The sequence below is a fragment of the Onychostoma macrolepis genome, chromosome 11 (genome assembly GCF_012432095.1).
Source record: "Onychostoma macrolepis isolate SWU-2019 chromosome 11, ASM1243209v1, whole genome shotgun sequence".
Taxonomy (NCBI): Eukaryota; Metazoa; Chordata; class Actinopteri; order Cypriniformes; family Cyprinidae; genus Onychostoma; species Onychostoma macrolepis.
Genome location: NC_081165.1, coordinates 11,695,217 through 11,707,010, shown reverse-complemented (window position 1 = coordinate 11,707,010; position 11,794 = coordinate 11,695,217). Strand labels below are relative to the sequence as shown.

Here is an 11,794-nt window from a genome sequence, read left to right as displayed (position 1 = left end):
GCATCTCTTGGAATTTAATTATATTTCCAGATCAGATCTCTCAGAGACAAAGAAAATTAAGATTTGCCCACACTAAGGTAAGAGTTTAGCACAATAGACTGACCCAGAAGGGATATATAGAGGTAGTTTAGAAGATAGAGGGATAATATTTTCTGAGTTAGGATTTCTAAAATGGGAAGATTGCAAGACATTTGGACTGATTTTAAATGCTTTAGAAAGCTCATAGTCACCTCTCAGCTCTCATTTGCTCTGTTTTGTGGTGCAGCGTTCAAAGATAGTAGTTTAAAAGCTTCGCTCTGGAGACATAAACACAATTAGAGAGGTGTTAAGTCCCTTTCACATGACTTGCGTCAGAGCTTCAACACACATGAGCACAGCAAATAGTGCCACGGAAGGGGAATTTAGCATGTATCTAGACTGACTTACTGTAATGCAATTTTGTTCTTTAAATGTTATGAAATGCTTTAGACATTGTGTCTTACACAACTCTTAACCTGTATGTTTTAACACTAAAGAGAAAAGTGGTAACCTGCAGTAGTTATCTTAAGGAGATATTTTCAAATGATTTAGTTTGGTTGGTGTAACCTATTAGGTTGATTCGTGATATGTGCATTTGAGTTGATTTTTCACAGGTGGTTATTTCTTTATATATTTTGAATTACATATTGAATTGTGTTGCGTTTTACTGTAGGGCTAAAGAAAATGTTTATAAACTCAATGGATAATGTCCTGGCAGAAAATCACCAGTCCCTTTAACATTTTTCTAAGGAAGGTCTACATCTACAGTAACTAAGAAACAACTTGTGGCTCAGTGATTTTAAATCCTTTTTGACTTGAATAAAAGTGATTAATTTAGATGTTATCACACCATTTTAAGATCAACATTTTACGTGCATCTCAAAAATCTTGAAAAAGTTCTTTTTTTTTGTAGCTTATTTCAAAAAGTGAAACTTTCATATATTCTAGATTCATTACATGTAAAGTAAAAAATGTTTTGTTGTTTTAATTTTGATGATTAGAGCTTACAGCTCATTAAAGTCAAAAATTCAGTATCTCAAAATATTAGAATATCTCCTAAAATCAATAAAAAAAAAAAAAAAAGGATTTGCAAAACAGAAAAGTTCAAGTTCTTTAAAGTTTGTTGATTTATGCACTCAATACTTTGTCGGGGCTCCTTTTGCAAAAATGACAGCATCAGTGAGGTGTGGCATGGAAGCGATCAGCCTGTGGCACTGCTGAGAGACTATTGAGCCTTCAGCTCATCTGGATTGGTGGACGACTGTTTCTCATCTTTTTCTTGAAAATATCCCATAGATTCCATATGGGTTTCACGTCAGGCATGTTGGCTGGCCAATCAAACACAATAATATCATGGTCAGCACACCACTTGGAAGTGGTTTTGGCACTGTGGGCAGATGCTAAAGGACTTTGGACCACTGAGCAACAGTCCTTAGTGGCACTGCTTAGTGGAACAACCCCGATAAAGGGTATTTGTCACATGTGGGTTGGTTCATCAAGTGGTTTATTCTTACTAATTATGTTAGATGTCATTGTTTTAATCTTTGTATATGCTTTCTTTTAAATTGTTAAGCACATTGGGCAATAGAATTGCGTTAAAATGTGCTATACAAATAAATAAAAGTTGAAGTTAGCCCAGGAAAGATGCTTCTGACGTTGTTTCTGTTTCAGAAGTGGCTTGGTAGCCCTTTTCCCGAAGACGTCTGAGCGTGGTGACTCTTGATGCACTGACTCCAGCGTCAGTCCACTCCTTGTGAAACTCTCCCAAGTGTTTGAATTGGCTTTGCTTGACTGTATTCTCAATCTTGTGGTCATCCCTGTTGCTTGTGCACCTTTTCCTACCCAATTTCTTCCTTCCAGTCAACTTTGCATTTAATATGCTTTGATACAGCACTCTGTGAACAGCCACCCTTTCAGTAATGACCTTCTGTGACTTACCCTCTTTGTGGAGGGTATCAGTGATTGTCTTCTGGACCATTGCCAAGTCAGCAGTCTTCCCCATTATTGTGGTTTCAAAGAACAAGAGATACCCGGAATTTATACTGTAGAGATGGTCATTTAATGAAACTCAAATATGAATAGTCTAATATTTTGAGATACTGGATTTTTGACTTTCATGAGCTGTAAGCTCTAATCATCAAAATTAAAGCAAAAAAAAAAAAAAACTTTTGAAATGTTTTACTTTACATGTAATGAATCTAGAATATATGAAAGTTTCACTTTCTGAAATAAGTTACAACAACAAAAAAAAAAAACATTTTCATGATATTCAAATTTTTTGAGATGCACCTGTATTTTCAATGTGAGAACGCTGATGCAAATCATGTGAAAGTGCTTTTAGACTTATTTAAAAAAAAAATGTGGATGCCACGATGAAGCAGTAATTTCCGTCTGTGCAGGCTATACAATTGGAAAGCTTCATTTATATTTTATGAATTGGTCCAACAGATATTTTTCTTTTAGCTTTATCCAACTGCTTTTCAGCAGACTCTGGTTAATTTCGCTGTCTTACAGTCATAAAGTTACTTGTTTAGATTGCTTATGTGTCACGTTCAGTAGAAGCATCGCAATGCGTTGTCACAACAGTAAACTATAATATAAAAACTAGCTGCTTTTCTTAGAGTGTTTTCTAAGAGTGCGCTTTCAAATGGCATGGACTCACTAACTGCAATTGTTTAAAGCACCTTAACTTCAGCCTATAGTGATTTTAAGTTGACTTCAATATATGTTAAAACTCAAGATGATTGCAACATGAAGTCAACATGCACTTTTAAAAATAAAGGTTCTTTTGGCATTTAAGGTTCTGTGAAGAACCTTTAACACCCATGGAACATTTTCACTGCAAAAATGTTCTTCACAAAGGTTCACAAAACCCAAAATGGTTATTCATCATTGTGAAAACCCCTTTTGGAACCTTTGTTTTCAGTTAAAGTATTTTTTTCTTTATGTGAAACAAGATACTCAAAAAAAGGGGATTGGTTTAATGTTGACTTCAAGGACAGAAATTCATTGTTGCCTCAAATTTTGGAAGCATTCTGGAGTAAAATACCTCAAACATGATGGAAACCTCCCCAATATTCCTCTTCCTTTGTAATGCAGATATCAAGTCAGCATTACCAACCGCTTACATTTGTGAATAGGAAAAATCATCCATGTGGAGAGTTGTTTCAGAGGTGGACTAAGTTATTATGTTTTGAATTAAGAAGACAAGACGTTTTTTCTTGATACCACACACTGATGAATTATTCATATTAAGACAATAAGAGAATTAACGGTGTTAGTTTTGATTTGTTGTTGATTTTATGTAGTAATTCAAAGGAGGTATCACAGTGATTAGTAAATCCTTGCTACAAACTCAGCTGAGAGATCTGTTGTGGTAAGAAGGAGATCCAACCAGATCAACATCAACTTGCAAACCCCAGGGTTCTTTCATAAATCCCATCACAAATCCTGTTTCTTACTTAAGTCTTCTAGAAAGAGCCTCTGACATTTTGGGTTGCTATATGATGTGGCACTAAATTAAAAAAAGTCATCACTGGATGCGTTATAAATTGTGAGTGTCAGGGGACATCTTATGTGGATTTGTAGAACAGTAGGTCATATCTCAGGAGGTCTAGGTCTTCAGAATTTATGAATGCTCAGCACAGCAAACTGTAAATGCTCATTCTGAAGCCATAATGCATCATTTGAGTTGACTGTACTGGAACACATCATTTCAAGCATAGACATTCCCAGATTTGATCACTATGTGAATGTGTTTTAAAAATGTTGGTGAATGTGCTTTGATCTATCAGTAAATTTCATAGATGATTATAACCATCTCAGTATATTTTGAAGATGTAAAGCATCACTTTTTGTCCCCCTTCCATTTCACCAGTCATGATATCCATGCTGTGCATATTTGCCTGTGATAATCTGTAACCATAGTAACACAGGCTTGTGTAATGTGGTGATGTTAACAGTGCATGAACACTGTGATACCACAGATGAGCACTACCCTATATTGAAAAACAGCGAGTGTAGCCTTAGTTCAGTTTTGTATTTTTAGCATGGGGGAGAGACAAGGAACAAACAAAAATAAGATAAATAAAGCTTCTGGCCTTTTGAGTTTTAAAGGTCGTTTTTGACTGGCAAATTTCATATACTAAATACCAATAAAAAGGAGGACCACCTTAGTGGAGATAATACTGGTGGTATGTATAGACACTTAAATACAGAAAAAAACATAATGCTTTTTATGTTTGAAAAGCTCTAAAGACAATATTTTCAAATCCATCAAGGTGTAAATATTAAATTAATGGAATTAAATGGGTCATTTTGTTGTATTAACATTAAAAGCATAGTTCACCCAAAAATGAAAATTTGCTGAAAATGGACTCACCCTCAGATCATCCAAGATGTAGATGAGTTTGTTTCTTCATCAGAACATATTTGGAGAAATTTAGTATTATATCACATGCTCACCAATGGATCCCTTGCAGTGAATGGGTGCCGTCAGAATGTTTATTACAAACACGCTTTTCATAAGACACTAATTAATGGGTTGGAGTCGTATGGATTATTGTGATGTTTTTATCAGCTGTTTGGACTCTCATTCTGACGGCACCCATTCACTGCAGAAGATCCATTGCTGAACAAGTGATGTAATGCTAAATTTCTCCAAATCTGATGAAGAAACAAACTCATTTCCATCTTGAATGGCCTGAGGGTGAGTAAATTGTCAACAAATTTTCATTTTTCAGTCAATTATTCCTTTAAATGAGATTAATTAAATGTGATGATAATGGTGATGAAAATTCTGGCAAATTCTGTTTCAACCCATCATCAGAAGATTTATGATTATTTGTAGATATTAGTATGTTGTCAGTCTGTTTTCTAAAATGTTTAGAAAGACTGTTGTGATTTTTTAAAAACAGTTTGGTAATGCAACGGTGATTCAACAACAAAAAATTCTGGTCTGTTTCATTGGTCCCTTTTGATTAAAAGTCATTTCTGTTTTGCGCTGAAAAAAAAAAATGTGTAGAATCAATTTTGACTATTGTTGCTAGTAAATTTCACAAACAATTACAAATTAATGGCAAAGTAGAAATACTGAAATAGTATTTTCTTGTAAAAACATACTCTAATAATATTTGTTTTAATTTACATGTAAAAATCTTTTTCTTTTTTTTTTCTTTTTTAACACTGATATGAAACTGATGGCGGGTGCTTGCTTGAGTTTACAGTACTGTAACACTAAAATGTGTCAAATGAATATGAGGATGTGCAGATTAGTGTTGTCTCTGGTGGATTTTGGTGTGAGCTCTGACAGTTTTTAGAGGCTGGTGGCAGAGGACGTCCCCTGCAGAATGGCAATTTATGCAAGCTGTTTATTTATTAACATTACTTGGTACTTGAAGTGTTGCTGCCTGCTATCATGGAGAAGGCTCTCAAAATACAATACATTTGAAAGATAAGAGCTCCTCCAAAATGTCCATACCACTTCTGGATAGTACAAACATTCAGATTTATTTCAGGAGATCCTTTTCTGTTCATGCTTACAATAGCTCAGCTTCTAGTGCATAATCAGCCAAAAAAAAAAAATCTTATTTAGTCATAAGAGACTAGATTTGTTTTAAAATTTATTTTATTTTTTTTGTATGGTGTAGATAAAAATTCAGTCGTACATAGATTAATTCGAGATGGCATTCACATGCTTGAATCCTATTTCTTGGTTTCATCATATTTTCTATGAGATGAATTTTGGTGAACACGAGTAGCCACTCAAGCAGATATGCTACACTTATGCTTCAACTAATTCTTTTAGACATTGAGACCCTTAGGGGCAAACTGTTATCGCAAGAATGTAGCTTGCAACAACAAATTTCCCATGGTGACTGAGTTCGACCCCTTCTGCTCAGCTGTTTCACTGAGGATGAAGTGGTGTGAAATGGTCTCTGTAAGATAGTGAACCAAAATATGTCCTTCTGAACACTTCAAACATAATTCTACAAAAATTACAGTGAAACGAGTAGGAGAACAGTTTCTTTCAATCATAAAGTGACTCTGTTGTACACCTTTGTGTATATATTAATTGAATAATAATATGAGACGATCATATCAAATAATGACTGGCTAAAGGCGGTAAACATCATCTAAAGATCAACAGCCATCATTAGGGAATTACATGCGTTCATTCATAAAGAAACCAATCAGACAAACAAGCAATTTGTGCTTAAGAGACTGTCTTTGCATGCAGTTACTTTGTAAATTAGTTTCAAGTTGAAAGTGCCAGACCTTAATCACACTTTCTCCTTATGATAATGTGCAAAAGTCTTTCCTGTGATGCACAATCAGCTGTTGACAGTGAATTCCTTTCCCCCCAAATTAGACACTTGTATAGACAAGTTTTACAATTAGACATTTATAAAAAGCCTATGTTTTATGGTACTTCACCCTTCTATTCTTTGACTTTGCAATCAATGTACTTAACCATGTATTCAGTCATTCATTTAAAGCAGTTGAATGAGCATTTATGGAGAAATATTAATCAGTATTAATTATTACTTAAAAAGTCATTTTAATGGTGCATTGGACAAATAATGTTAATGATAACCATTATCATTTTACTGGTCATGCTTACTGATAATGGAATAAAACAGTTTGGTGTTTTCCTATTTATTATTCCTTAATAGTCTATCCTTTAATCATAATTTGTCTTTATGATGATGCACAAGCTGATCATCTTTCATATGCTGCAAATATAATATTTTCTTACACAATCTATTCAGTTTTATCCATTTGAACATTGAAAATATATCAATGAGGGTTTTTCTTTCATGTTATCTCATAAAGTGGCTATATAAACATTTATCTCTCTCTCTCTCTCTCTCTCTCTCTTTTTATTTTTATTTTTTATTTTTGCCCAGTGGGACTAGTACATAGGCTTAGGTAAAAGTGTGATTTGCCTACTTATCATGCTTAATATATATATATATTAATATATTATGAGCAGCAACAGAGCAAGTTAAAATAACACGTTATGTTCTTAATATTTGCTCTGATGACATTAGATGGCCACACCCCTACAAACGCCTGTCACATTAGCGCGCATTACTTCTCTCACTCGCGCTGCTCTCACCCTCTCCCTTTCTCTCTCGTTCGCGCGCTCATCTCCATCATCCTCTCGCTACTGAGAAAAAACCCGCCAGCGCGAAACAGATGGGAAGGCATCCGCGGAATTTGCGACCGTTACCGAGCAGAGAATAGCCGTCAAAACTTACGGACAGCGAAAAGAAGTTCAGTTTGTCCAGAAGACTTCTGGACTGAGAACTTGAGGACATTTCACGTCTGTTCACGACTGGAAAAGTAAGTTTTGCATTAATGACACCGTGTTGAACAGAACTTATGTCGGTGGAGTGGATTAGTACGTAAAATCCGTCGAAGAAAAGCTTTTTGTGGGCTATATTCGACAAATAATAACTTTAAAAAGCAGATTGATGTTGAACGTTACTCAGTATAGCCTGCCCTACACTGGTTTGGTCACACTTTACATGAGTGTTGAATGAATGTTGCAGCGCAGTGTAATTACATAAGTACCGAGTAATATCAAAATACATTTAAAATAGACACTAAATGTAAGAAATATGTTAATCTTTATTTATATATTTATTTGATGTGACGCGTTGCATGAAAGACGCACTGCTGCGGAAGGCTTTATAATGTGATGCGTCTAAACCTGTTTAAAACAAAATGGTTTTCTTGTAATCTTAAAACGAAAACAAAACAAAACAAAAAAAATCTATACGAGAAATAATATAGTATAACCTATTTATATTAAATAACAGTGATACTGAAAAGTCATGTAATATCTTTTAGCAGCTTAATTTTAGGGTCTTTAGCCTATTCGACGATATGATGTGATTTAATATACACCAAGTTGCTCATTTTAGTCTAACACATTATGCAAAATAGTAACTGGTAAACGTTGAGCTACTTGTTGAAAGGAGAGCCATCATTAGGGAACGATAGACACATGCATTCATTCATAATAAAGACACTAGCCCCAAACAATCTGTGCTTAAGAGCTTGTTTTATTTTCGTTTGTTTTGAGAGGGAAGACCTTAATCACATTTCATCTTTATGAATATGGAGTATAAAAGTTGACCATCTCGTGCTGCATAATCAGTTGTTAACACAAAAATACCCCTCCCCCAAATCCAATTTGTCCTTTTAACAAACAGTTACATAAAGCAATATTGTGTTCATGCAAATATATTTTATAGTGTTAGCCCAATTTTTACTTAACCAACTCACTAGTTTATTCAATAGTTGCCTAAACATATATGGTCTGTTATTCATCTATGACAATTATTCAATCTTTTAATGGTGAATTTATTTAGTTCCCACATAATGTAAATGCTAACCATTATTATGTTGTTTCTATTATTATTTAGAGTATTGTTGAGATTGTTATGCTAATAGAAAACAGGATAAAATAGTATTTGCATATGCATTCTTTGTTATTGTCATTCTCACTTTGCATAATGTGATATGCAAGAGTCTATTAGTGTTACATAATAATCGTATATATTAGCCATTCACCAGAACTCCTAAGGTACTCCTTTGGGATGTACCATCAGTCTTTTCTGCTTATAAATGAAACCAGGTAGGACTGGGTTATAACTTGCTTTCTTGAAGTTTGTTGTACTTAAATTAAGTGCTTCTTGTGGGCTGCGCAGATAGTGTTGCTGTCCGTGGTGCTGAAATATGGCTAGCGTCATAAAAGCAGCTATCTTACAATGCAGTATTACTCCAGTGGTAAACACCAGAGTTCCTCCATACTGTTGGACCATGAGCTGAGAACTGAAGTCCATAATGTGAACAACTGTCCATACTGACTCTGGATAGTTGCACCAACATTTTGCAGGCATCCTCTTGTGTCCATGCCTAACAGGAGCTGTTCTGCTGGCAGTACATATCAAGATGATCAGAAATTACATTGTTAGTTTGAGGAGAGTAAGCATGATTATAATAATAAAAAAAGAGACTCACACATGGTGGGTTTAACTCTTAAGAGCATATGGGGTATATCTCTGTGTCTCAGGTGGTCTTTTGCAAGCACATGTGGGAAACTTTTGACCCCTTTTGTCATTAAGTTTGTGCATGCTGTTAATGAGTGTTCTTTGACATGGATAATGAGAAGTGTATTGTTTTAAATAAATTGCATGTACCCTTGAATTGTATTTTACAGACACTGAGCACATTTATTAAAGGAATAGCTCACACAAAAATGAAAATTTGCTGAACATTTACTCACCCTCAGGCCATTAAAGATGTTTATTTATTTTTTACTTTGATTTATTGACTTTTCAGAATTGTTACAGGTACCCAAAGACGTTTGTCATTAGCGGACACTGAATTATTTTGCTGTTACAGTAAAATGCCAATACTTTTTTAAATGTAAATTAGTTTCTTCACCTGAACGGATTTGGAGAAAGTTAGCATTGCATCACTTGCTCACCAATGGATCCTCTGCAGTGAATGGATGCCGCCAGAATGAGAATACAAACAGCTGATAAAAACATCACAATAATCCTCAAGTAATCCACATGACTCCAGTCCATCAGTTAACGAAGTGAATGTATTGTAATAAATCCTCCAAGATGTTTTTAACAAACCGTTTCTCTATTCATAATATTTTTTTCACCAGTGAAAAAAAAATCATCTTATGTGAATCAGGAGATAAATATGCGCTAATGTAATGCTATTTTTTTTCCAAATCTCTTTCGATGAAGAAACAAACTCATCTTGGATGGTCTGCAGGTGAGGAAATTTTCTGTAGATTTTCATTTTTGGGTGAACTATTCCTTGAAATCCACTGGTCATGAAGTGAGTTCCCATGTCTTTTTCTTGCAGATCCCTGCCTTTTTATGAGGTCTTCTACTAGAAAATGTCTTCCACTATTATTTTCCCCTGAAGAGATGGATTATAACTTTTGACACATGACATAAATATTATCACACTTTTGAAGGAAATTGAACTGTACTTTGAATTATGGAACTGTGAATGCTGGGAAGTCATGTAATCAGTATTTAAAGATTTTGCATGGCTAGCGTATTGTGAACACTGCCTTCAAGTAAATTAAATGCTGCCACTTTTATTGATAGGAATGATATTGATATTGAACAAGTGAATAGGATCAGGAAATGCTGCAAGATTCATGTCACCTGCTATTCCACGGCTCCTGAGTGAGTTTTGTGGTCTGACTTACTGTATTCCAGTAAGTAGATCTAGACAAATATTGTAATAAAGTGGACATCAAATTAAGCCAGCAACTTGACCATTATAGTGAATGTTTGCAGGGATTTGTGCTGGGAATCTTTTATTATTATTATTATTATTTTTTTTACATTTTTCTTATTTTGCACAAGAAGTACTTACAAATGACTCCATTCAGTTGGAAACTTGGCTGATTCATTGAAATGCTGATGCTTTATAAAAAGCAGTGACGCTTAAAAACTTAATGAATGCTTAATGAATCAGTTCTCTGCATAAGGTCTGACATTGCTTTTTTCATCTCTTAGGAATTCAAATGCACATAGAATACCATGCGTATTCACTATTGCTTTATTTTTAACACATACTGTAGGTAGAAGTACATTGCACTCAGGCTCTAAAACATTGGACAGTATCAAGATATAAGAACATCTTTTATGTTAAGATGAAGTCTGCACATAATATGTTTTAACTGGTGGAAAATGATCCAGACAGAAAAGCCTAATGCCATCTTTATGCTGCAAATGCAGCACAGAACCTGCATCTGTATTACCACAAAAAAGTTCCTTTATACAGGCTGCCTATTGCTGTTCAGAGAAATGTAAAAAAAAAAAAGAATTAACAGTCACTGAGCAGCCTTAAAATGACCTGTTTATGTTTAACTGTAAATTTTAACGTTGTAGTCAAATCAGAAAAAAGAAAAGACAGTCTTGATGCCATCAGCTTCAAACTGTCACTTAAGACCCTATCATACACCTGGCTCAATGCGACGCTTGGCGCAACGCAAGTGTTTTTTGCTAGTTTCAGCCTGACACAGTTATCATTTTCACGTCGAGCACCATGTTGTTTAAATAGCAAATGCACTTGTGCCTATCTGTTCGCCCATGGGCGTGCTGGTCTGAAAACAAGGTGTGTTCAGACGCATTGTTCGCACGTTGCTATTTTGAGGCAGTTGACCAACTAAAACCTGGTCTAAAGTCAATGGCGCAGTATTTTATTTATTTATTTTTTTTAATTTAAGGACGCGTTTATTTAAGTAATATGCGCCTATAGGTACAACGTGCGTACACTCTGTTTATTACACACACAGGGATGCGCAGCAGCACACAAAGATGCCAAATATTAAAAATTAAAGGACCACAATGTAAAAGATTATTATTGTGTATGCTTTAACCTCACGCATGAGCAGATCCGTTTCCCCTCTGGAGAAGCATTCAGTCTTTGCTCTTGTAAATTCCACCACGTAAATAGCAAATCCACCATGGTGCAAGTGCAACTGGCTTTTAAAAAGAATGGGAGATGAGACGCTGATTGGTTTATTGCACGTTATGCCCAAAACAAACCCATGACTCATTAAGAGAATAGGTACAACCCTTTTGGACCATGTGCCTGGCGTGCTGACCATTTTTTCTACTAGCAAAAGTGGATTGGGACATGCCCTAAGTGCACCTGTGCCATGCGCTTCAGACCATGCCATTAGATCATTAAAATAGAGCTCTTAATCTATGAGTTCATACAA

The 11,794-nt window shown here is 35.0% G+C and overlaps 1 protein-coding gene across 3 annotated transcripts in view; it reads left to right on the top strand.

Moving 5' to 3' along the window:
* The first annotated feature begins 7,144 nt into the window (after nucleotides 1–7,144).
* camkvb (CaM kinase-like vesicle-associated b) overlaps nucleotides 7,145–11,794 on the top strand; it is a 65,108-nt gene continuing 60,458 nt past the window's right edge. For 2 of the 3 annotated variants that reach the window (XM_058790860.1, XM_058790861.1), the window contains exon 1: nucleotides 7,145–7,365. Coding sequence is in view for 1 of the 3 variants with exons in the window: in XM_058790859.1 (XP_058646842.1) it covers nucleotides 9,812–9,822 (11 nt within the window). In the remaining 2 variants the exon portion in view is untranslated. Of the gene's footprint in view, nucleotides 7,366–9,794; nucleotides 9,823–11,794 lie in introns of all 3 variants that reach the window. The other variant, XM_058790859.1, reaches the window with a different exon arrangement.